The 27,475-nt window shown below is 43.6% G+C and overlaps 1 protein-coding gene across 1 annotated transcript in view; it reads left to right on the top strand.

The window, feature by feature from the left end:
• The first annotated feature begins 19,517 nt into the window (after nt 1-19,517).
• Nucleotides 19,518-27,475, top strand: part of LOC141052110 (protein phosphatase 1 regulatory subunit 14A-like) — a 51,628-nt gene continuing 43,670 nt past the window's right edge. Inside the window, exon 1 of the mRNA XM_073549332.1 lies at nt 19,518-20,181. Within this exon, the coding sequence (XP_073405433.1) occupies nt 19,990-20,181 (192 nt within the window). The 5' untranslated portion in view covers nt 19,518-19,989. The remainder of the gene's footprint in view (nt 20,182-27,475) is intronic.

Consider the following 27,475-nt stretch of genomic DNA (forward strand, 5'->3'; position numbering starts at 1 on the left):
CTCGGAGTTCCTCTTCATGTTCATTTCGACAGGAGGCGGAGACAGTGATTGGAGCGCTGATTGGGTGCCGAGAATCGTGTCATTCCATTGCATCAGAGCCCTGGGACCACAAGTGCAGACACCGCTGGAACGGAGCTGACACGGGAGGCGAGTATAGGTTTGTTTATTTTATCAGGGCCGAACATTTAGTTTAAGAATGGGTTGTCCTAGTAGTGGACAACTCCTTTAAATGCTAAAGTATCCCAGATAAAAATTACAAAACCCAGATACTCACCTCCCAAACTAAGCCATTCCAGGGATGTCACCGCTAAGTCTCCTGGTAGTCACATGACACTGTTATGTCTCTTGAACGCTGCAGCCTATTGGTGGCCACTGATGGGCTGCAGCCTTCATAGTTTCATCTGACGGAAGTGAGAAGGCTGAAGCTGATCATATCAGTGATGAAAGACCACCAGAAGGCACAGAGCCAACATTGCTGAAATGTAAGGAGTTGTCCAGTAGTGGACAACCTCTTTAAGGTCAAGTTTTGAGATTTCTCATAGACAGAATGATGGGCACATGCTGCCAAATTCTACCATAAAAAAAAAAAGAAAATGTTCCCTTTCATAGATGTTTATTGCCTTCTCAGATACAGTAAATGTAACACTTCGGTGTCTGTCCATCTGGTGGGATAAAGCCCTTTTTTCTTTTTTAATGTTGGAAGGACGCATTTTGGATCAAAATTTACACCTTTCCCAACTTCATATGCTACAGATGATCGCTGGGGTTCTACAAGGGGTACAACCGATTTAGCCAAAAATAAATTGCTCAAAGGGGATTCTCTCCCTAAAGGTCCAGGTTGTGATAGGGGTTCCTGAGTGTTTTATAGGGAGGGTTATCTTCCAATACCTAGAATGTTTTTGCCAATCTCTACAGTTACTGGTAATATATCTCTATGGCTTGGGATAATATTTGCTGTCTCCAGGAAAGGTCGGAAGCTCCAAACAAGGAAGTGAGTGTCAACCGTCCAAGATTCAGACAAGCAGCTTAGTCAACTGGGGGCAGAGCGTTGTGTGAACTTGTTAGGCCGGTTGTGGTATGGCGAACACTCCCAAAGTAAGGTCACTTCAAGTGGTTTATCATTAACCCTTTTATTGCACTACACGACAATCACACTACAACTCATACTTTCTTCTGGGCCGTCATTACGGGCACCATCATTTGCTTATTTTTCCGAAACTTCACCAGAGCGAGGAAACATCAAAGATTTGGATCATAATTTAAGTTGTAAGAGGGGATGAGCAGATTGTTTTGCCTGGTTATAGTGGTTTGCCTCTTTTATCAATTTCTCCTTGTTAGAAGGGTCCTTTGTCCATAAGGTGGGCACAAAGCGTTCCTCTGCTGTGACCTCCAGTGGCAGGAAGGCTGGATTCAGAGGGCCGTATTGACAATGGTCTGTTTGTGACCGTAAACTGTGACATGAGCGTGGCTCCTTGTGCAGGTCTGTGTGCTTGTCTGCATTGCGGATGGGTACTGGAAATACCTATGTTCTATTTCCCTGCAGTGCCACCACAGGAAAAAAAAAAAAAAAAGGATTACACACTATCCATTCAAATCAAGTCCTCCAGACTGAGAAATGCTTTTGTAATCGTTCTCTACTCCGGCCTAAAGATGATAGTCCTGACTCAAGGATCTTCCTTGGTTGACTCTCTAATAACTTGCTCATTGTTTAAAATAGTACCTATCACCAGTCTGCGGCTGCCCTTTGTATTTAAGAAAACAACGGGCAACTGCAGATTGGTGATTTTCTTAAATAAAAGAGTCGTCACCCTTCAAAAAAGTTTTTCCCATAAGTTCCATTACTGTTAAAAAAACAAACTGTGTTTTACTCACTCTCCCTGGATCGAATGCTTAATCTGCTCTGCTGCTCCTGATTATTGTCTGCAGTGCTGATGTCATGTCGATAGCGCTGCAGGCAATCAGTGCACTCTACACCAGCAGAGCCGCTTGGCTCAGCTGATGCCTGCAGCCCTATCGACATGACGTCAGTGCTGCAGGCAATATCACACACCAGGAGCAGCGATGGAGATTAATGTCTGGACCTGGGGAAGTTTAGTAAAGCACAGGTTATTTTTCACTTAATGAAGTTTATAGGGAGAACTTTTCTAAATGGGGACAACCCCTTTAAAATCTATTTTAAAAATTGCTTGCGAGTGACCCTAATGGCCCCAAAAGGATCGGACTCTATCAAAAAGTTGGGTACGAACTTTCTGGTTGAGGGATCTGTGCTGGAAAGTCAGCTCTTTTTGACTGTTGAGTAACCTCACAAAACCTCCTTAATGGCTTCCTACATCCACTGATCTGCTAAGGTAGGCAACTTTTAAACTGGCCATACACGTTAGATTAATATTGGACCCATTTTGATGGGGCTGGACAATCCTCTAATGTGTATAGGGCAGCTGTAGGATGAGAGAAGGATCAGACAGTTGGATTTCAATATGCCTGATCCTACTGTGCTCAGGGGAGATAAGCAGCTGTCAGAGGTGTCTGACGGTGGATTAGGGTGCCATACACATTAGATAGAGCTTGTTTACTGGCCATAATTAATTTCATATCCATTTATACAGTGCATGTCATAGGATGTATTCGCCTGCACTGCAAATCCCCCCCTGCATTCAGATGTACATGGCAGCGTATGCATTGGCTAAAAAGGGCAAGACCTAGTAAAAACCATCATAATGCATTTTTTTTAATTGCAAAACTCAAAGTTGACCACTTTTTTGGTCGCCCTAAAAGAATCATATGGAAGTGGTATACGTTTTTTACATCATTATTCTTGACGGGAGACGTATTGATACATATATCTGTACATTTCAATACGTCTAAAATATATACATTTTCCAGCCCTTTCCCTCAAAAGATAATTAAAAAAAATAAAATAAAATAAAAATAAACGGATACTTATTTAAAAACAAAACAAATAGATGGATGTAGATAGTTACATATAGTTACATAGTAATTAAGGTTGAAGGAAGACCTTAAGTCCATCTAGTTCAACCCATATCCTATCCTAACTTGCCCTAACATGTTGATCCAGAGGAAGGCAAAAAAAAAAACCCATGTGGCAAACAGTAAGCTTCACATTGGGGAAAAAAAATTCCTTCCCGACTCCACATACGGCAATCAGACTAGCTCCCTGGATCAACGCAATATCAAGGAAACTAGTGTATATACCCTGTAATATTATACTTTTCAAGAAAGGCATCCAGGCCCTTCTTAAATTTTAGTAGGGAATCACTCATTACAACATCATATGGCAGAGAGTTCCATAGTCTCACTGCTCTTACAGTAAAGAATCCGCGTCTGTGAGTATGCTTAAACCTTCTTTCCTCCAGACGTAGAGGATGCCCCCTTGTCCCCGTCACAGGTCTAAGAGTAAAAAGATCATTAGAAAGGTATTTATACTGTCCCCGCATATATTTATACATTGTAATAAGATCACCCCTAAGCCTTCGATTTTCCAAACTAAATAACCCCAAGTGTAATAACCTGTCTTGGTATTGCAGACCCCCCCAGTTCCCTAATAACCTTGGTCGCTCTTCTCTGCACCCGCTCCAGTTCAGATATGTCTTTCTTATACACCAGAGACCAGAACTGTACACAGTATTCCAAGTGTGGTCGCACTAGTGACTTATATAGTGGTAAAATTATGTTCTCCTCATGAGCATCTATGCCTCTTTTAATGCATCTCATTATTTTGCAGCAGCTGCCTGACACTGGCCACTAAATGTGAGTTTGTCGTCCACCCATACACCCAGGTCTTTTTCAGTGACAGTTTTGCCCAGTGTTTTACAATTAAGCACATAATTATACATCTTGTTCGTTCTACCCAAGTGCATGACCTTACATTTATCCCCATTAACGCTCATTTGCCATTTAGCAGCCCAAGCTTCTAGTTTACATAAATCCTCCTGTAATATAACATTGTCCACCTCTGTATTGATTACCCTGCAGAGTTTAGTGTCATCTGCAAGTACTGAAATTCTACTCTCTATGCCCCCTACAAGGTCATTAATAAATATGGTAAAAAGAAGCGGGCCCAATACTGACCCCTGTGGTACCCCACTGCTAACCGTGACCCAGTCCGAGTGTGCTCCATTAATAACCACCCTTTGTTTCCTATCCCAGAGCCAGCTCTTAACCCACCTACACATATTTTCCCCTATCCCCCTAGCGTATATGTGAGAGAGACGGAGTTCGCAAGCATTTTCATATGGTTTTGACATATAAGTCTTATATTACCTGGGACATATGGCTTTCTTTACCATCTCAAGATGACATTATCTTACACCCTGAATAGTCTGGAAGCTGAAAAGGTGATGAATTATTGGCGCCACCGTGAGACCATTCATGATAGTGCATCATGGGATGAAACTGAATGGGAGGAGACACAGATTAGATATTAGATCAATGAGTGGAACAGGCTGCCACGGGAGGTGGTGAGTTCTCCTTCAATACAAGTCTTCAAACAGAAGCTGGACAGACATCTGTCTGGGATGATTTAGCGAATCCTGCTTTGAGCAGGGGGTTGGACTAGATGGCCCAGGAGGTCCCTTCCAACTCTACCGTTCTATGATCATCTACAATACCACTTATAAGATCACGTTTTCGCCAATACGTCCTGATGACGGGGTTATGTAAGCTGCTGGAAATAAATTAGATCCAAATATTGAAACATCCAATTAGTATATTAACAAACTTCAGTGGAAAGGTGGATTTTATCAAATTGGATTTTTATGCATTTTTTTATGACTTTAGGTTGAAACTTCCTTTACATGTCATAATAATCATTTTTGTTTTCAACTGGTGGAGCAGGAATATCCATATGCTGAGCTATGAAAGTGATGGATTATTATGATATTGTTATATTATCATATTTCATAGTAGTGACATTTACAAGTAGCACATGGCAAGCACATAAAAATAAATCCAGATACAATATTACCCTATAGCATCTGTGCTGGACACATGATCACTTATTACTGGAGTTTGGGAGGTTTCCACTTTTCCCCCAGTGTTAAAAAAAAAAAAGAAAAAAAACTCAAACAAATTCCAATAGCAAATTTATTTGGGAATCAAAATACAGTGATCACATTGGAACCAAAATCAATAATCATTTTTTCTACGGAGCTATAGACTTGCAGTGCAGATTTTTATCCTAGCTTCGGGTCAAAATTGAACATATATCTGAATTTTTCCACGGACCACTCTGTATGAGCAAAAAATTGACAGAAAAATCTGACGGCACATCCTAGTCTGAATAGGTGCATACCAAAAAACAACTTACATATCAAAATAAGGAAATGGTTGCACTCAATTGCATCAAGGCATATCAAATATGAAATATATGAAATGTGAATAGCATAATGGCTCTTGGAATTTAGAAAAAAACATATGAGATACTTAGCACAAAATTCGGCCAAAAAATGTGAGCCCATTCACCAACGTCAAGGTGATCTCATTGAACGGGTCCCTATTCTAACTGCCTAATGTGAACTACTGGCTAATAACAAGATAAAGCCTGTATTTATAGGAGGATAGGAACCAAAAAGTGATTGGATGCAATTAGAATAGGGACCCGTTCAATGAGATCATCTTGACGTTGGTGAATGGGCTCACATCTTTTGGCCAAATTTTGTGCTAAATATCTCATATGTTTTTTCTAAATTCCAAAAGCCATTATGCTATTCACATTTCATATATTTCATATTTGATATGCCTTGAAGCAATTGAGTGCAACCATTTCCTTATTTTGAGCAAAAAATTGGACATGTGCACAACCCCATAGAATATCCTAGGTACGAGCGTGATCTGTGAAAACCACAGACAGCACTAATACGTGAAAATCGGTCATGTGTACGAGCCCTTAGAGCAAACATTTTTATTTTTTAGAACAAACTTTCAAATCTCCTGCATGGACGTAACAAGGTGTTCTCATCTCATAGAGTGATGCCAATCTCTAAGATATGGAGTCGTTATTAAGGATATATATGTGGGGAAGGTGACTTGACGGACGAACTTGACTGAAGGGAGAAAGGATGGTTTGTGCACTGTAGATGGACGTTTATAATAATAGAAGGGAAACAGCTGGGGGAAAGTGGAATAGGAGTGCAATACCTAGATTTGACCACAAGATGGCAGGGGGGAGCGTAGTTTAGGACTTGACAACAGCTTAGTCATGGGGGGCGGGGAGATAGGAACCCAGGAGGGAAATTCCCAAGGGAGGGGATAAATAGGACAGGACAGGGTTCCAGGGCAGTCTAGTCCCGTGAGGAGCTCTGGAGCAGAAGACTGACAATGGTGGAGAGTTCGACCAGGGGACTGACAGGAAGAGACAGTCGGGGGTGGCCCTGACATCAAGAACTGCAGGACAGACGAGGCCCCGGGGGTACCGCGTGGACGACAACCTCGGACAGGTGAAGCGCTGGCGGTAGATAGGGCTAGGACAGCCCCAGCGAAAGATCCGCGAGGAATGTCACTACGACAGAAGGAAAGGTGGAGGTACCCGGGCCTGAGTACGAAGAGCTGTAAAGGAACTGCGGTGTATGGCTACAGTCGTCAGGAGGACAACCAATAAAACCCGGACCTGTTGCAACTGAAATCTGCCTCCGTCTCATCTCTGTGTCGACTGTGCGCGGTAAGCAGTGGACCACCCCCAATCCGGGCCATTACTATATATACACCTTTGAAGATAATTTTTTTCTTACCACTTTGCATATCACTTAAAGGTGTTGCCCACTACTGGACCATCACTGTATAATCAATTTAGTGACCTATAGAAAATGTGTACTAGTGATGTCAGTGCTGCTGTTCCTTGAGGGGGACATCAGAGTGTAATGTGTCATGAGCACTGCAGACAATCAGTGTTCGCTCATCTGCTGCTGCTGCAGACATTCGCCCTGACAAAATATTAAAGGATGCAGTCAGCGCTGCAGAGCTCAAGTGACACAACAATAAATTGTTTCCATTTGCCATCCTGCTTTGCTGCACCAACGCCCGGGGTCCATGTGCCCACCGAGATTGGAGGCTTGGACAATCCACTTGACCAAGTGTGCCTAAACAGGTGTCATCCTTAAAAAAAAGGGCCAAGGTTATGATGGCCGTAGTAATACGAAGCAACAGAGTTGTTATTGAGTAGTTTTCCGCTACAATTTACTCTAATTTCTGACAAATCCTATTACATTTTCTTTCATTAATTTTTTTTTAAAGTGGCAAGTCAGGGGCAAATAAGGAAAAGCTGCAATTTTTTTGGTGCTCAAAAAATAACTACGGTACTTCTCTAAATTCCACACCAGAAAATCGGGGTGTAGAGTCACTGATAAATTGCCTGCGTTATATTTATAGCTTACATTTTATCAAAACAGCAGCTAAAATTTGGTCTTTGGAAAGATCCTGAATGTAAAGTTTGTCTTGTGGTTTTGTGGTTTATTTCATTGGTATGATTCATCCTGAGCCTCTAGGCTTCGACCAAAAGTAACCCTTCCAGTCATGGGTGGGTTTGTATGTTGTTCATGATATTCGTATATTTCTTGGACACAGTGCTTACCTGCCAGAGGAGACAGGCTGACCCATACTGTGAACCCACAGGGCGACGTTGAGGTAGGTATAGTATGAGCTTTATACTAGGGGTGTTATTACACACCTGTTCCATGTATCCCGGGCTCCGCTTCCTTCACCTTGGTCCACTGCCCTCTGTTGTGCTCCATGTCGGGATTTGAAAGTTGCCCAGAGTGGCTCAGTGACGTCATCTTCCTAATCTTATGTAAGGCCCATTAGGACATTCACCTGTGTCTTAGGATTGAGACTCGACTTTTGGTTGGTGTACTTCGCCTTCTGTTTAACCTGCTTCAATCCCTACAGAGTTCCACTTTTTCTGTTCTGCTGCTCCCAAGATTTCTGAGTTTGCCAAGTCCTCGTTTCCCACATGCATTGCTGTTGCTGCTCCACACCCGGGGTCCGTGTGCCTAACCGTACTTGAGGCTTAATGGATCCACCTCACCAGGTGAGCCTAAGCAGGTGTTATCTTAAAAAAGGGCCAAAGTAATACAAAGCAGTAGCCCAGTTTTCGAGTCTTTGTTTGCACAATATTTGTGCGTGTAATTAAATAAATAAAGGATATAGTTTTGTTAATAGTGAATGTGGTGTTGTATTGCATCATCTCTTGACTGCACATTCATGCAAAAATAATTATGGAATTTGAGATGATGTTGAAAACAGGTTTAAAGTGTTATTCTTGTCTATGCTTTGTAGCTGCGCTGCTCATCTGAACTGTGCTCTCGCTCATACTAGTAGAGGCAGATTTGCCTCTGCAGCATTTGAGAAGTGTAAGAAGATGGAAGTGTTGCCCACATTCTGCCTTGAATACATGTGCCCAGCAGTAAGAAGTTAATAGGGACAGTTAGGGTTAACGATTGGGACTAGACCAAGGTGGGAAGGGCAAAAGTGAAGGGACAGAGGGAGTTTCCTGTTAGGCAGGCAGATAGGGCCCACACACAAAGGAAGCAGACCTATGGTCTGATCAATAAACAGAGCCGCATGAATTGGGTGTCCCTGAAGTGAGAGGAGACCAAAGGCAACAGATAGCGAGATCCAAAGTGATAGAGTGAGTGATTTACCGGAGACGGGATCTGGGATAGGAGGGCTAGTAGGATGTTCCCGAGTTCGCAAGCGAAGAGGTAATAGGATGAATCGGAACCGGGTACGCAAGACAAAGAGAATGCCCTGGGCATTAGCTCTGAGGCATTGACAAACAGAGTAGCTAAGTGAAGGCCATAGTGGCGTAAGTAGCTCCCCTAAGGGTTAAAAGATGCAGAACTGTGGGTTAACATACAGGACTCTCGCTAACTGGACTAACGTGCCGTTAGTGGGAACAAGTGAAGCTCCTAAAGCACTGTGCTGGGATGTGGCGAAGGCAGAGGAAACAATTGAGGCAGGAATTAGTGAGTTTAGGCAGCAAAGAGAGAATGTGTATGATGATATTCCGTGTGTAAATAGAAATGTCCATGAAGTTTTGTACCCGCTATCCCCTGTACATACTCCTCCCTACTGTAGCGCTAATGCCGCTGTCCCCGCATAGCTCTTTTTCCTCCTCCTTGCAGGGACGTCGACATAATCACTGCCCGGGCTGCGTGGCGTAGTCTGTGGCCACGCAATGGCCTGGGCAGTAGCTCTGAGGCATTGACAAACAGAGTAGCTAAGTGAAGGCCAGAGTGGCGTAAGTTGCTCCCCTAAGGGTTAAAAGATGCAGAACTGTGGGTTGACATACAGGACTCTCGCTAACTGGACTAACGTGCCGCTAGTGGAAACAAGTGAAGCTCCTAAAGCACTGTGCTGGGATGTGGTGAAGGCAGAGGAAATAATTGAGGCAGGAACTAGTGAGTTTAGGCAGCAAAGAGAGAATGTGTATGATGATATTCCGTGTGTAAAGAGAAACGTCCATGAATTTTTGTACCCGCTATTCCCTGTACATACTCCTCCCTACTGTAGCGCTAATGCCGCTGTCCCCGCATGGCTCTTTTTCCTCCTCTTGCAGGGACGTCGACATAATCACTGCCCGGGCTGCGTGGCGTAGTCTGTGGCATGCCCCCTGCCTCCTGCATCTGTGAACTTTCCGACATTATGCGCTCCCCTGCTCTTAGAGGAGCAGAGGGCGCACCTGGTAAGATGCCTCCAGCCTGTATCTGTGAGGCACCTCATATAAAAGGCACCAATAGGGAGGTGCCTGAGCAACCTCTATAGTTCCTGTAGTTGGTGTGGTATGTGCAACTGTATGTTGCCAGGTCCTGTGTCCTTGAATCTTGAATCCAAGCACTGAACTCGAACCCCTGCTCCTTGTGCGGCCAGGCTGTGAACCCGAACCCCTGGTCCTTGTGTTGCCAGGCCCTGAACCCAAACCCCTGGTCCTTGTGTGGGCAGGCCCTGAATCCAAACCTCTGTTCCTTGTGTGGCCAGGCCCTGAACCTGATCCCTGGTCGTTGTGCGACCAGGCCCTGAACCTCAACCCCTGGTCCTTGTGTGACCAGGTCCTGAACCTGAGCTCCTGGTCCGTGTGCAGTCAGGTCCTGAACTCTGAACCCCTAGTTCTTGTGCAGCCAGGCCATAAACTCTGATGCCGCTATGGCGGTACCGGCACCAGTTCCCGAATGTGTCTGAAAAAATTCAGATTTACTAACATAGGTTGCCTTCCATGATTTTAAGAAGTCTTGGAGGCTGTACATGGTGCAATTCGAAGTTTACTGGATGGGATAATGCGTGACGTCGGCCTTCAGTATCGTGTCCAGTTAAGATTGGAAGGCAATAGTCTTACCGAGTCAATCAATTCCTTGCAAAAAAATAGAAATGAAGTCAGTGCCGAAAAGTTTTTAAGCTATTTCGCCAGTGTGCTGCAAAGTAACAGCGACTCACTGGGGACCAGCTCTCTCAAACTGACAGTCACTGTTGTACGTAATCGTAATATATATGGCGGTAGAAAAAACTTAGATACCTGAAGTCTACTCGTTGCAGCAAAGTCCTAGAAAGAAAAAAGACGGTGGCTTTTTGATTTTCTGAACAATAAGTTATGTTTTGCAGCTAGTCTAATGGCTCTGTTAACAAGAAGAAACTACCATGTGATGTGCATGAACCACAGATTAATGAATGTGTAAATATGGAAAATAAATATAATCAAAATAATGTATCACAAAAATAATATTTATTATTATAAATTTTAGCACAATATACGGCAACAATATATAAAAAACATATAAAATTATTATATAATATGGCAAAAAAACACCTCAATGTATTAGTAATTATGTATTTTGTTAATTACACCACTGCGCAGCTCCAAGCCGCAACAGGGAACTGAAAATAGAAATATCAACCGCAACTTCCAGCAGCAAGCTGGGAGTTATATACACCCCGGTCCAGGTGTGTCAACTAGAGCCAGGGGAGGTTTTCACTGGGTCCCAAAGTCAGAAGAACTAGGAAAGAGTCTGCAAAGCCAATCGCTGAGACCTTCTGCAGTTAAATGCAGTGTGACTGCAGCCTCTGACACACCTGTGACACACGATAAGCACTATTATGGGATTCAAAACACTAAGGCTTTGCTTGGTGCCGACTACTTCTGCGAGTATTGCCAAACTATTTTTTATCATAAAAACCAACACTCTTGCCAGGATTTTTGCAAAGCCTGCCTTAGAAAGAATTGTTGCCAAAATCAGTCTTATGTCCCATTTGCTGACTGTTTTGTCGTTCTGAAGAATGTCTTGCTAATCACAGAAATCAGTCCAAGGAAGGAAAAGTGGAATGCAAATGTAAAGTCTGTTGTGAACAGTGTGACCGATGCTATAAGGAAGGTAGTCATCACGAGTGACGAGATGAAAAGTGTTGTGTGCGGAGGCGCCATACTTCAATTCGAAGATCACCCATGCTATATGACCCCTTATAAACTCCAAGAGGTTGATGATAACTACATCATATATGATATTGAATGCACACTGGACAACCAGAAGCATATCCCCAATTATATCTACACCAAGACTTTAGATGGTGAGAATTCTTGGGAGTTTAAGGATTCATTGTGTATATTGGATTTTTTATGATTTTTCGCAGACACAAAACTTGAAAGATACACATTTATAGCCCATAACGCTGGGAAACATGATTCATGTTTTATCTTTTGGCAACTGATTCGAGAGAAACTAGAAGTGCGATTGATGGCACACGGTGGGAAACTGATTTGTGTAATGGTAGTAGATTTCAAAATCTGATTCATCGACTCCATAAATTTCCTACCCATGAAACTTAGCAAATTTCCCCAAGCTTTGGGATTCACCGAAGTTAAAGGTATCTTTCCTCATTTTTTCAATACAGATGATAACCAAAATTATGTAAGAAGTTTGTCTCCAGTAGAAAAGTACGGGGCGGATTACATGATGCCTCAAGAAAAAGAAGAGTTTCTGAAATGGTAATGACAAGCAAAAGAAGAAAAATTAGGTTTTTTGACTTCCAGGTAGAACTTAAAAGATATTGTAAGCAGGATGTTGAAATCATAAGACTAGCCTGCATTTGCTTTAGAGGTAGAGTGATGGAGATGACAAGTGACACTGTAGATACCCATCCAATGCCCTATGTTATCCTCACTCTGTATGGCTATGTACAGACTTATGTTTTTACCCGAGAAGACCATAGCTATTGTGCCTAATGACTGATATCATAGAATGAAAAAACATTTTTCTACTCCGGCCATACAGTGGCTCATGTGTTTCTTACAAGGAAAAAATGAACATACAGCATGCATAACAAGGTGGTGATAAGAAAGTAGGGAAATATTTTCTGGACGGCTATGCTCTCATTAATAATGTCCCCAAAGCTTTCGAGTTTCTAGACTGCATTTACTATTGCTGTCCAACTTGTTTTAAGAGGTGAAGTCGCCAATCCCATTGCCAAATAGCAAAAAAATGCTGAATTGTGTGACAAATACGAAAGAAAAAAACGTTATCTTGAAGGGCACAATTTTCAAGTCAGGACTCTGTCGGAAAATGATTGACAAGAGATGATCAAAAATGACAAAGAGGTTAAAGCTTTTCTCTCTGAAATGCAGAATCCTCAACCATTGGAGCCTCGGTATGCTTTATATGGTGGTCGAACTAATGTTGTTAAGTTATACCATAAAGTGGCCCCTGGAAAAACCATAAATTACTATGATTTTACAAGCCTATACCCTTTTGTAAACAAAACCAAGGTATATCCTATATAACACCCAGAAATCATTTACAAGCATTTTAAAGACATAAAAGAATACTTTGGCATTGCTAAAGTCAAGGTGTATCCACCAAAAGACATTTTTTCCTGTGCTGCCCGTGAAAGTCAATGGCAAATTTATGTTCCCTCTATGTCTGACGTGCTCAAAACTTTGCTGGGACCCAATGTGATCATGGTGATGAAGAACGATCTATCACAGGCACCTAGTGCACCATAGAAATCCAGTTAGCGGAAAAGAAGGGTTATAGTTGTAGAGCAGCCGGGAATTGTTAGAAGAAAGAAATGCTGTGAAATTGAGACCAGACAGTTACGGAAGACCCAAAAGTGTGTGTATAATAAAAGACATTTCCCACAAGATCAACATTTTACCACTCTGCCATTTGGGTTCTGTCACATTTCAGAAAAACTTTAGAAACTTTCTGATTTCTTAAAAATACATTGCTGTGTCTTTAATACATGGTTGAGCATTTTTGGATCCTGTGGGTGTGGATGTTACTAACTATATATATATATATATATATATATATATATATGTGTGTGTGTTTCTATATATATACAGGGTTGAAGGTTTTGTTTTTCAATGTTCTAATATTTTTAAAGAGGAGCTTTTAAATTTAAACTGAGCAGTTCCTCCAATTGCCATTATTTCACAGACTATGAAACAGTTATACTTTTTTTTTCTGTGCCCTCCCCTTCCAAAGTTATGCCCCCAGTAATATGGCACATTTTCCCTTGAACCATCTGGGCGTGTAGCACAGAACTTCTCTGTGAGAGTTCCCTTTTTCTACTTTGACGCTGGGCCAATCAAAACACAGAAGCACACACGGAGAAGTTCTTTGATATACGCCCAGTTGGTTGAAGGGAAAAATTACCAGGGGGAATAACTTTGGAATGGAGGGGCACAGAAGAAAAAAAAAACTTTTCCAAAATCAGTGGAGCAGCGGCAATTGGAGGAGGTACTCAATATAAATACAACAAAAAATCCATGGAAAGTTTGCCTTTAAAATTTTTATATTTTCTGTTATTGCATTATTGAAAAATTGTAAGAAAAAGAATATTAAAAAATAAATAAATAAAAAGGTTTGTAAACTGTAAGTTCTACTTCAAAACCTTTATAAGTCAGCATATGGGTATATTCACACAGGCAACATTTTCTGCAACTGTAAGGCTGTGTGCCCACGTTGCATTTTTTTAAGCGTTTCTGCTGCGTTTGTGCCGGCTCAGACACTGCAGAAACGCTTAAAAGACGCTTCAAATTAATTTGTATGAGTTTTTGGCTTTTTGTGCCAATGCATGCTGTCAGAGACACCGCACTACACTTGCTCATAGAGCCAGTGCGCATGTCCTGAGTGCAGAAGCAGTGCTGAAAGTTACCTGTGGAGCAGGGCAGCAGAGGTGACCAGGCGTGCTTCAAGCTAATAGTGTCAGGGTCCAGTCAGCGCTGGAAAGTAAAGAGGCACGGGACCTGCGGACACTGAAAATGAGCAAGCTTGCACAGGACCTATGGTCATGTGACTGCAAGGGGGCATGGCTTAGCGTCCTGCTTTCAGATATGACAGGACACCATACAACAACTCAGAGTCAGGCAAAACGGAGGTCACAACAGTACGGGCAAACGAGGTACAGGAGGGATAAACAGGCGGGAGGTCAGACAAAGCCAAAAGTCATACACAAGAGGGCGACGTGGTACCAAGGGGACAAGCAGAGAGAAGTCGGGTCACAAGCAGAGAGTTATACACGAGAGGTAGCGCAGTACAAGAGGGTCAGGCAGAACTCGTAACAGGGACAGAACCGGATCAAAACCACACAAGCAAGCAAGATATCAGGCACAAGGCACACGTATACAAGAGGTCACTTAACTCAGCTGAGGGCAGGAGTATAACTGACACCGGACCCAGGTCTAGTGAGCACTAAATAGCCTCCTGCTGCCAGAGAGAGGCAGCACAATTAACCCATAGTCTAACCAGGACGGGTCAAAGCGAAATCCCGTCCTGGATCATGACACATGCATTTTTAAACTCTCAGGAATCGCTTAGCGGCTAAAAACGCAGCATGCTCATTAATTTCCGCATTGCTGAGCGTTTTTAGCCTTCCCCAATGTTCTCAGAAAACGGGCGTCAAAAAACGCGTCAAAAACGCGCGTCTTTTGTGCAAAAAACGAGCAGGAAATGCGTGGGAATAAAACGCGTGTTTTCTGGGAAGGGGATCAGTTTCCTGAGCGTTTAAAAACGCTAACGTGGGCACATAGCCTTAATTATTCCCATTCATCTGTATGGGGTTACTTTGGCAGCAAGCATATGACTAAGTAGTTGAAAAAAACTGCATCAAGTCTACTGTATGTGAAAATCTTCAATTTTCTGAAATTGGGAAAAGAAGTAAAAGTGTCATGATCCAGACCGGGTTTTGAGTTCTGACTTTCCATGTTCCGTTCCTGGTCTGGTCATGTCAGGGGTTAACCTTTCTCAGCCTCAGTCTGGGTTCATGTTTGTTATTTATCGCCGCTGCTTCCTGCAGGGATGTCAGTTATAGTTCTGCCTACGGCGTGAGTAGCTGACTCTGGTTCATCCAGATATGTCCTGCTGTGATTCCTGACTTGACCTGTGTGTGTGGTATTCCCCTCTCCCTGTCCCAACTCTGTGTTTCCCCTTTTGTTTGGACTTCCTGGTACTTGAACTCGGCTTGGACCCTGACCTGCTTTTTGTCTCTTGTCTTTGGCATATCCGCTCCTGACCGCTCCTGATCCTTTGGCTTGTCCCTGACCCTGAGTTTGCTTGTTACTTTGGTACTGTGCTACAGTCTAGGATTTGACCCAGCTTGCTTGACTATTCTGCTGCCATCTGGTGGTAGCCTCGCTGCTGCACGGCAGGTCTGCTTCATCTTTTGCAGACCCCCTTCCACTCTATCGCCATCTAGTGGAGCTTGTGTGGCGCCCCCAGGAGTATGGCCGCCACAGTGGCTTTGCCTTCCTCCAGGGGAGGGTAATGCCATGCTTGGAGGCAATGATGGGTCTCTCTCGCAGTCAATCCATGCATGCAACACAGTTCCATTCCAGGCCAGCAGGGGGAACTCTGAACCGGGATTAAGGGGAGGAGTGCTCTCTGAGGGCCAAGAGGAAGGAGTGGTGAGTTAGTCTGCGGAGGGTGAAGTGTGCAGACGTGTAGAGAGAAGCTGGAGGTTGAGCTGGGAAAGGAGAGCTCCCTCACAGTGAGTGCATGAACTGGAGCCTGGTCTCCACTGTTGTACGGATACTAACGGTCCTACAACAGATACCAGAGGAATAGGAGGCTTTAAATGCCCTACTCCCATCTAAGACTTGAGGACACAACAGCAGCTTGCATAGAGAGCCGGGACTCAAGAGAAAGGAGCCCCCGAGATAGGCTACAGCTGTCTGCCGTGCAAGTAAGGTTCTTGAGAACATCTGACAGGAGGAACTTCAGTGTAACTCAGTACTTGGAGTACTTCATTCAAACAAGCGCTAGGAAGGAGACTGCACAGCCCATCTGCTGAGAGAGAATCCCTGAGTTGCTTCCAGGCTAGCCTGCTCCGTTACCATCTGTAATCAGGACCCTGGGCTGCAGTTATCAAGTAAAGGTGCAGAAATTGCACCCCGCTGTGTCTTGTATGCTTCCTACCTTTCTGGCACTGCTACATCCCCGTGCCAACCACCTCTACACTGCCCTGGGACTATAGCTTCACCTGTGCGGAGCTTTTACACCCTTGCTGCACCATACCATCAGTCCCAGCGGATCTGCATGCTGCGTCGGATTAACACCTCCCTTGCCGAGCACCACAGGTGGCGTCACAAACTATTCCATTCCATTACACCATTACATTCACCCATTACTTGGGTGCCCAGGGCCACAGACCGGGTCACCGCTGCTGTGAAACATTCCCCTGACACCGGCCCTGTACCGAGTACCCCACAGCCCTGGGAGGGTGACCCACTTGCGTCTACCTGCATTGCAGCAGCGTGACAAATAGAAGTTGTTTGGCTGGATTCTACTGATGAATATTAGAGACCTCTCTGTCTTCTCTGTCATTGTTGTTGAAAAGGTGAAGACGGAGATTGCAGACGCCTTTTTTCATAGACTTCCATTGCCAACTTTGATCCAGCCCCAGGGTCAAAATCGGACGTCTCCACGATTTTCCTTGGATCACACAGTCCGTGAAAAATAGCAGACATGTGACTGGCCCTATAGACTATCACAGGTACAAGTGCCATCTCCGAAGATCACATATAGCAGTCGTACACAAAAATAAGACGTCTGATTTAGGGTTTACTGATAGCAATCACTCTTCTTACAACTGGCTAACACGGTACAAATGGTTTTTGTCTCAATAAGTCATTGAATATTGCTAGTTGACCACTGCAGACAACCACCATCTGGGCGTGCAAATTGCTGGGCCCCGTAATTGGCTGCAATGGTCACATCCTGTATCGTAACGTCGTTGCTGCAGACATGCCTACATATGACCAGGGGCAGCAGTGAAGAGGAAGGAGTTAAGTAAAAGTTGTTTTTTTTTTTTTGTTTTTTTTTACTGAAAAAAGTTGTAAGGTGGAATATTCTTAATGATCATTTTGCATTTCAAGAACAATGTTATTTTTTTGCTTTTAGTCCCCTTTTAATATAGTTGTACAAGCATTTGTTTTTGCAGAATGAGTATTTTTTTTCCTTGGTACCATTTCGATGTATTTAGAGTTTATGGAGTAATTATTAATCATTTCTAGGAAAGAATGAAGAAAATGTGTCTTTTTTTTCTTTTTTTGCATGCAGTAAAAAGAAATGTATTCTACGGGTCGGTATTAATGTGCCGATACCACATCTGTGTATTTTTTTTATTATATTTTAATGTTTCTGCAGAAAAAAAACAAGCATGTTTCATGCAAAATACTCATTTTTGTAAGTATCCTGCCTCCTGACAACCATAACTTTGGTGCAGTTTATTTTTGCCTTATACAGATAGACAATATAATAAGCTATGCCCCTGACCAGGCTTAGTAGGTAAGGTACTGATGGGTCTGGTTGGCATGGTTGGTAGATTTGGGCTGCCAGGGTAACCCATCAGGGCGCCAATAGGCTGACGTGGAGAATGGCTCTCACAATTGGTGGCAGATCTATACCCACTGTTTTTTATACTAGTAGTTCACCACAAGATGGCGACAGAGGTAAGCGTATAAACGGTGGAAAATGCACCTAGTGGCAGCACTGGCCCCATATACAGTAAGTATCTATGAGACACGAATGCGCGAGCAGTCACATGTCCTGTGCCAACTGTCAGTTATTGAATTACTATATTAAAATGCTTTAGTGTCATTGAAATATTCCAGATGGCAGGTGATTATTTTTTCCACTTCTATGAGCTGGATCTGGCTCATGACTTTTGTAATATGCTGCACAATTGGAAAGAGACGCATAACTAGGGGCCGCAGAAATCACAGTCCTATCTATAGGAAAGGGGACCAAAAGGACCCTCTGAACTATAAGACCCTATGACTGATCAATGAAAGATGATGATGCATCAGGACACCTCTCCAAATCGGCAAGTTTGACCGAAATTGTCGAGCGCAGCGCTTGGTACTCGGGATCCGTGGAGACCACAGCAATCAGATGATCTACTTTATATCAAGGTTGCAAATGTGCTCCAAAGCTAGTTGACATGAGGCAGCAGGATTGGGCATGTTGGATTTCAACATGTCCAATCTTAGTTCCCCCCACAGGAGATAAGCAGATGCCGGGGTCCGGGAATGTCTAGCAGCTTCTCATGGCCAAGCATTCATGAGTATGAGGAAGATGGGAAAATTAAACCAGTGTTCATCTACTACCTGCTATTAAAGGTGTAGTGACAGTTTTTGGAGACGAGAATTAAAAATTAGATCTTTTTTTTGGTATCTATATATGCCGTATATTTAGAGAGTCGGGCCAATTATGCTATTCACACTCTGATCAAAGTGTCATCGTAGTGTGCTTTAATTCTCTCGGATGAGGAGACCATTGGATGGCATACGGATGACATCTGAATGCAGCCCGATTTCCACGCACTGACACAATGGAGAAGATGGAGAAATTTTGTTCTCCATCTTCTCTATTGTGTCAGTTCGTGGAAATTGGACTGAACTCAGATGTCATCCAAGTGCAGCCCAATGGTTTCCACAGACTCATAAACTTGCGTGGCAGAGTGCAAATATCGGAGCAAACTCGGACATGCAGTGATTTTTTTTACTCGTACCAGCTCGGTCCGAGGAAAAAAAAATCAAACTTATGCACGGCCTCATAGACTAACATTGGGCCGACTGCTCTCCGATGTTTTGTCGTATCGCACTAGGACCGAAAATACAGCCATGTACTTGAGCCCTTGGGAGGATATTGTGGCGTCCCATCACATTGCTCATGGCATATAGTTTTTGCATTTACCAATAACCACGTGTATACCTAGGTTGAGGATAATGGAGCATATGTCCCATGTGTTGGGTGCCAGCAAACTGCTGTAAGGCTCCTGCAGTGAGGAACTGGTCAACAGGGATTCAGAGGTGACAAAAAATTAATTAGGTATTTAAATATTGAATTGCACATATTATTCCATTTTTTTTATTTTTTTGCATATTTATATTATAAAGGCGTAATGTCCTCTAGCAGCGGCGCAGGGTGGGAGAGGTTTGTGTCTGGGGGTCTGTTCACATGGGAGGTCTGTGTCTCATTTGCACATGGATGAATAGCTGAAAGGCTTTGAGGCACAATACTGTGAGTTTTTCAGGCGTCCCTCCCTCCCTTCTCTCTGGCTGGAGGGGTTGGTGCAGGATTGTGCTGTGTCAGTCCACATAGCTGCTGCTGGGATCAGCGCTGCCACAGTCATTCTGCAGCTATAGACCATGTGGAGGAGATGCATGTAATAGACCCCAAAACCAGAGCCCCCCAGGACTGAGTCTGCAGCCAATAAGCCTTTTGTATTATCCTGGATCCTTTCTTTGCACGTGGAGACCCCAGATCTGGAGAACATACACAGGGAAATTACTAATTCTGCATCTCTACCCATCAATCTTACCACCGATCGACATCGATCGATCGACATCGCTGATGCTTATATCTTGTGATCACTTTACGACATAGTCCTGGTAATTTGGGACTAGCCCAAGTGACTTGGTTGTACTGACCAGGACAGACCACCAACCTTCTTTCCCCCATTCCTCAAAGACCAGGACTTTCAATAATGGCTGCAAATAAGGTTGGAAAAAGATTGATAAATAAAAACCATTCTCCATCCCGGAGCAGAGATTCAGGACAAGCCATCCAAAGGAGACAAGCCCGGGTGACGGTCAAGTATGACCGCAAGGAGCTGCAGAAGAGGCTGGACGTGGAGAAGTGGATAGATGAGAGCTTGGAGCAGCTGTACCAGGGCAGGGTGAGTGCAGGGGGGCACGATGGCCATATGGGAGGGGGTCATAATTAGATTTCAGCCTGTGTTTTAGAGGAATAAAATCTTCTACTTTTCGGTTGGAAATACGTGCAGTTCCCACTGTATAACTTTTTACCCACATTTTTCATCTAATCTTATGTGACTGCCGCAGTTACTGTCAGTCCTAATTATTTCTGATAAAATACGACTGAGTGCGCTGAGATAGGATCCAGCATATAAGACGCATCCTATAGGAATATACAAACTCACTCCATATGGGTTCTGAAATCATAAAGTCGCGAGCTAATGAATTGTGCGCAGGAATAGCAGGCGCAGACATTGGTGCAATCTGTGCAGCCGCACAGGGGCCGAGAGGTAAAGGGGGACGACGAGTGCACGGACTGGCCGTCAGCTCTCCTGACCCAAGCAGGAAGGCTGCACAGAAATACTCGTGGCCACACTCGGGTCGGCAGAGCCGCTGGCCAGTCCGTGCAATGCAGTGCGCTCTTATAGGTGCAATATTGGACTGCAGAGGGCCTATATAATGTTCTTGCACAGAGTCTTTCTTCTGTCTGTGTCCTCCCCCGATAAATATATAGGATGGCTGATTTCTAAAATTTGCAAGATTACCTTATAGCATTCATTTGCAAGTGCTACTTTGGCAGCTATATGGTTTCGTTATTATTTGTAGGCAGGATGATTTTATTATTTAGGCATTATATGGTACCTCATAAGCAGATGGTGATAATAGAAAGTACTGCACAGATCACTATTGAAAATAAGGCCAGGTTTGGCCATCATGCACCTACATACTGGGCCTGGGTTATTTCCACATTGGGCTTGAGGGTCCCCCAGTGCCAGGAAGAATATGTGTACAGTCGTCATGAATTGTGCACCTATCAAATTTAGTGCATGTGTCCTAGCTGCTGTTTGGGTTTCGCCGATGCTGCTCACTTGAGTAAGCAGCGGCTGCGAAACCCTATTAAACCAGCAATACACATAAATTTGGACAGCTAGGTGGCTCAGTGGTTAGCACTATTACTTTGCGGTTCTGGGTTCAAATCCCACCAAGGGCATCTGCAAGGAGTTTGTGTGTTCTCCCCGTGTTTGCGTGGGTTTCCTCCGGGTACTCCAGTTTCCTCCCACATTCCAGAGACATACTGATAGGGAATAAAAGATTCTTGTTATAATAAATAAATATTATGATAAAGCTACAAAGTATCAACCATCGCTTGATGCCCATGGATAATGGGCATGAAATACTGGATACAAATTGGTCACTGTAATTAGTTACATATGGTAATTGGAGGACTAGCGAGGCTTTAATATAAGTATCCATACTGGTTTCTTTAGAAGCGATCCAATAATGACTCTGCAGGGCATTTCCTCCCCCATTACAACATTTACAGCTTTCTACGTTCCCCAAATGTATGCTGTGGAACGACTACATATGGCTGCCATAAACTGATCATATAGGTTGCCTTTCACACAATTGTAAAAACTGAGATCAATTTCAAGCATTTTTTTAAAAGTATTTTCCTATGGCAGTCACAATTTTTATTTTCTCATGTATTTTTATTCTAGTAGACAAGCATATGGAAAAACAAATGAAAAAAGCCAAGAATTCATTTGGCAAAAAAAGTAAATATTAATTTTTTTTTTGTAAATATGCAGCAAAAAAATGCCACCAAGAAGAGCGCACTGTTTACAATGTGTTTCATGTTCCCTTGATGACGTGGGTCTGCCGCGTGTTTTGCGGTAATTACGATATAAAGTGCAGTTGCTCGTTACGCTATTTGTCGTTCTGATACTTAATCATCTACAGAACGGCAGGAAATAAGGCTCCTAAATGCCAGACACACATGGTAATGGGAAAGCGGATGCTTTGTTCCCTAAATGGTGGTGATATAAGATGATTATGGCTGCGACATGGGTCACACGGCCAGATATCACTCTGTGCCGCTGCTACATCGCGACATAATGCAAGGGAATGATCGCATTGCAAACCAAAGGGTACCGCAGCCATTTTAAGCAAGTTGCAAAAAAAAGTCGGAATCAGATGGAGCCTATCCGAATTACTCATTGCTGACCCCATTCACTTGCCTGATGCGGCGATGTAGCGGCGGCATTTGCCCGTACGACCTGTGTTGGAGCCAAAATTGCTGTATAGTCCCAGTTAGTTTTCTGACTTCCTAGCAGAAGTGTAAAGCTTTCTAGGCTTTTTTGGTTCTCATCTAAGACCATGATCCTCCGTCTACTGAAAAACTACAAGAAAAATCACTGACAACTGAATGAGCCCTAAGAGATCTATGTTTTTGGATAGACTTTGAGCAAAATTGGACATGTCTCTCTGATTTTGCTCCTATGGTAGGGTGCACACTTACAACTGCAATGCGAGAAACTTGAGCGAGTCTCTCGCCTCAATACCCGGCACTGCCGCCAGCACTCGGGACCGCAGCGTACAGCTGCATAGAAATACATGGAGCCGCTCACTCCGGTCTGAGTGCCGCCGGCAGTGCCGGGTATTGAGGCGAGAGACTCGTGCAAGTTTCTCGCATTGCAGTTGCAAGTGTGACCCCGGCCTATCACTCAATCCATGGGAAATAACAGACATGTGACTGACCCCGTTCATTATTGTAGGTGCGAGTGCAATCTATGAAAAGCACGGATTACACTCTTACCTGAAAAATGGATGTCTGAATGAGGCCATATTCTCATTTTTAGCTTTTGTTGCGTTTTTCTGTAAAGTTCGCTCTGTCGTCTTGTTCTCTGCTGCAAAATGTTCTTTTCCTGAATCTCTGAGATCCTGTGGTGCAGATGGCGGAAGTAGTAATTGTAATGACTACTTAGGGGGCTGAGAGTTTTGTACTAGATGTAGGGGGTCAACACGGAAACTAAAAATAATATAAAAGTCGATTACGCTGTTTCTGGCTTGCCTTGATCTGGTTTTAAAGGTGACAACTAGTAATAAGGCTACATCCACACCTCTGTGTGACACATCCTAGCGCTCTCTGTTCTCTTCTGACCTACAGCGCTTTATCGATCCATGCTCACATCAGTTTTAACATCGGGTCTCTGTCTCCGGTCGGTGAGACTCAGATCATGGCCTATTCTCATCCGTTTTGCGGTCTGACTTGGCCATTAAAGTCTATGGGTCCCGTGTAAAACAGACCTTGTTCTTCGGATTTCCAACCGAGCTTTATCCATTTTAGCTAATCCATTGTTAGGAGTCATTGGATAAAAAGTAAGTTCAGAACGTCTACCTGCTTCAGGAAAAAAAACAGATGCGAAAAGAAAGGAAGCAACTAACAGAAGAACTGAGAAAAAATCGGTCATTTTGTCTCGGATGGGAGCACCCATACAGAAGTGTAAATCTAGCCTTAGAGACTTTACTTGGTTTTTCATAGACCGTAAAGGATTTGTCTGGGTTTATCAAGAAAGTGTGCAGTCACTATATATGAATCCTCACAGTGCCCTCTATGAGGATTCTCCAGTGCCAGCGGCGAGATCATAAGACTGCATGCATGTGATATGCACACTCCTGGCCACATTCCGACTAGACGTGTCAGACCTTGCTTAGTTTCCTTGAATTTAGTGAAGCCACGTCTAGTTGGAATGTGGCTGGAAGTACACATATTGCATACTTGCAGTCATATGACTGCTTGATCTCCCGGCACTGGAGAATCCTCACAGTGCGTACTGTTCACACTGTGAGGATTCACATAGAGTGACTGCAGACTTTCATGAAAAACCCAGACATCCCCTTTAAATAGCACATAAAGGGTCCGGGAAGAGATCAGTAAAATTATTAGGGACCTTTTATATGAGCCGATAGTCATCTGGAAGGAATACGTAAGAATAAGCATTGCCAGTCATTGCCCAGATTGAAAGCTGATCTGTTTTATCAGTTTATCATTGACTGATGCTCAAGACTTTTTCTTACGTAGCACCTAGCCCTAGTCTTGACTAACAAAATGCATTTGAGAGTTGCAACACAACTCCTCTTTAGGAACCAAAGCCTTATTTCTGGTATATAATATCAAGGCAGGGGCGAACATATCAGTGGTGCAACGTACACAGCCGCACAGGGGCCCAGGAGGCAAGGGGGGCCCACTTTCACTTTCAAATGAGGAAACAGGTCCTGTCATGGAAGCGGAGAATAATGGAAGGATCTGACTACACACAGTGTGTTTGTAGTCTGTTACCATGATGCCTAGATCTCTATAGGCACTGTAGATGCAAACAGTGTGAGATTTTTATTCCAAACTATTTGCAAGGTTTACTAATTTTTGGAACAATAAAAAAGGGTTTTCATCTCTATAAATGATATCAGGGTTCGGCTGTGATTTTTTTCTTAGTTTTCTCATATATATTCATATACATTTGTGCTTCACGTGGTTTGTCATTGTGAAGCCAGGTCTCCATTTGTCACTTGAGATTCTGGAAGGATTACAGCTGAGTTCAGGTGTCAGAGAATAAGAGGCATAGATTTTTGGGTAGACTTTCAGCAGATGGGATTTTTTTTTAAAAGGATTCTCTTGTCATTTATTGATCTTGCGTGGTTGGTGGAGGGGCAGGAAGGGGATACCACATCCAAGACAACAGCAAACATTCTGGATTGATTATGTAAGTGAAAATACAATATATCTACATATATACAATATATACATTTATATCTGCTGCCAAAAGCTGCTGCACCCTGGAGCTAAATCTATACTGTGTGTGGGATCTATACATTAGAAATGTAACATAAGAACATTGATGTTCTCTTGTGTGGAGCAGAGGGCCCTCATTAGCACCCAAGACTGCATCCAGCTATATCATTTCTGTATACCGCAGCAGTACAAAGTATTTCAAAATATCCCTATACTGTACCCTTAAAGGAATAATATCTTCAGAAAAACCCTATTTTGAAATGCCGCCCACGAGGCCCCCAGCTGATTGTTCTAGGTCCATTTTAAGGCATCTCTCACCAAACTTCCGATTATGCCAGTTGAAGTCACAGCCAGATGATCATTTTCTCTTAATTTTTCTTTTCCCCTGTTTGGAAATATAGAAATATATGATAGCCATTGCCACTATTCATACAGGTTCGGCAGTCAGAACAGCAGCCGCTTGTAAAGAGAGAAGAGACTATCCATTTATATAAGGGGATCCTAAGCAAGGAATTTACCATTGATGATGTCCATATACCCCAAAAGAGAACCTATTAGGTTCAGTAAGTGAGGTGGATCCTTCAAGCCCAGTGTCCAGGTGGGCATACAGGCCATGGGCGTTGGTGCAGCGGGTGGGTGTTGCACATGGGAAACAAGTAGCAAAGTTACTGGAAGCCGCAGGCGGTCACTGAAGATGTCCTGGTGACCGCAGACAGGTACCAAAGTTACTGGAAGCTGCTGGCAGGCAGTAGACATGCTGGTAACACAGACAGGCAGAAGTTGTCCAGGAGACCGTGTTCATGCAACTGGAAACTGCAGCTAGGCAGTAGACCACGGACAGGCACCTGAAATGTTACAAACCGCATGGAGGAGACATCCATGAGACCGCAGGAAGGCACTCGAGATGCTGGAAACTGCAGGCAGGCAGGAGACATACAGGAGACAGTAGACAGGCAGCAGAGCTTAGAAGAGTCTTAGAAGCACTGAAGTCTCAATACCAAAGTTCAGGTACGTGTCTTGGTGAGCCTTATATAGGCCCAGGTGAATGCTCAGATGGAATCACGCAGGGCCATCTGCAAAGCCCGACATGGAGTACAACAGAGTCTAGTGCACCGGGGTGAGGTATACAAAGCACGGATCTGAGTCAGGTGTGTAACATGACCTTTGATGAACGTGGATTTTAGACAAGCTTCCAATGGTTGGAACCTGTAGTTTTAGTCCTGGGCCATAATGGATCTTAATTAGAGTTAAGCGAAACAGGTCGGCCAGATTCATAAGTCGACGACTTATGGCAAAGTCGGGTTTCGCCGACCGAAACCCGACCACAGCGTGAAGTCGGCCATGCGGTCGGCAAAACAAGCGCCAAAGTCGGATTTCCCAGGATGCTTGCACGTGACTTTTTTCAGCCACTGAGCAAGGGCGTACACTATGGGCAACAAGATGACATGTGCAGCGTCCCGGGGGGAGGGGGGGGAGAAAGTTTTCGTGCACGTTAAAAAAGCGGTCCGGCATGTAGATGTGTTTACTGTCCTCCACTCCCTACTGACTTTGCTTCCCCATTGACTTGCATTGGGTTTCGTGTTTCAGTCGGACCTTCGACTTTTCCCGACAGTCGGCCGATTTCGTACGACTCGACTTTTGAGAAGGTCTGGTTTCATGGAATCCGACTTGACCCTAAAAAAGGCAAAGTCGCTCATCTCTAATCTTAAGGATTAACACTCATGGATTATGGATAAATCCTAATTTTTCTTATCAGGTCTATGGACTCTTTATGGCACACAGATATACAGTATAGGGAGTTGAGAGAAGCAGAGAAAGGTCGTACTAACCTAATAGATGCCCTGACTGCTGTGGTTAGGCACAAGCCGCTCTGTCTTGCCCGGGTATTTACATGTAGGGCTGGGGCATTAATGTGAATGTTTGCCCATTATTTAGATAAGACCGACTCCTCTGCAAATGAACATTGCTGTGGGTTTGTTGTGGTGGCAGGATCTATACACCTGCCTATGGCCAGTATATATGTAGAAAAGTCTTGTGCTTTGTGACTGTGCTCCTCTGTAATTGTCACACGTGTGCGAATCACAATTCTGTGTCTTTATAAGGGGATCCTGCACGCCTGGAAAGTCTCCATGTTACATTTCAGAGTTATGCAAGAACAGAAAACGTGTTATATGCAAATCTTCCTTCAAGGCAAAAGCAAGGAAGAAAATCTGATTTATTATAGATTGAAATCTGCCATGTAATGTGTATGCAGACGAAATGTCATGAACTGCGGATGCTGCGTATTCGACATATACGTACTAAATGGCCAAAAGTACGTGAGCACCTGACCACCGCACCTGGGGGAGCTGGGTGGACAATTCACTTCACAACCCTGAGGGTTAAAATTTTGCAAATATGAATGCATCCTTTCATTTGGGAAGCCTTTCCACAAAAAATTTGGAGTGTTTCTGTGAGATTTTGTACCCATTGGGTCAATAGAATTTTTGTGGGGTCAGTCACCAACGTTGATCTGGTTTACAATCGGTATGCCAAATTACCCCAAAAGCGTTCAGTTGAGCTGAGGTCAGGGCTCTGTGTAAACACTCAAGTTCCTCTTCACCATTTGCCTTTATGGACATCACTTTGTGAATGGGTACTATATT

The sequence above is a fragment of the Dendrobates tinctorius genome, unplaced genomic scaffold, assembly GCF_039654945.1.
Source record: "Dendrobates tinctorius isolate UK_male_01 unplaced genomic scaffold, ASM3965494v1 ptg000158l, whole genome shotgun sequence".
Classification (NCBI taxonomy): domain Eukaryota; kingdom Metazoa; phylum Chordata; class Amphibia; order Anura; family Dendrobatidae; genus Dendrobates; species Dendrobates tinctorius.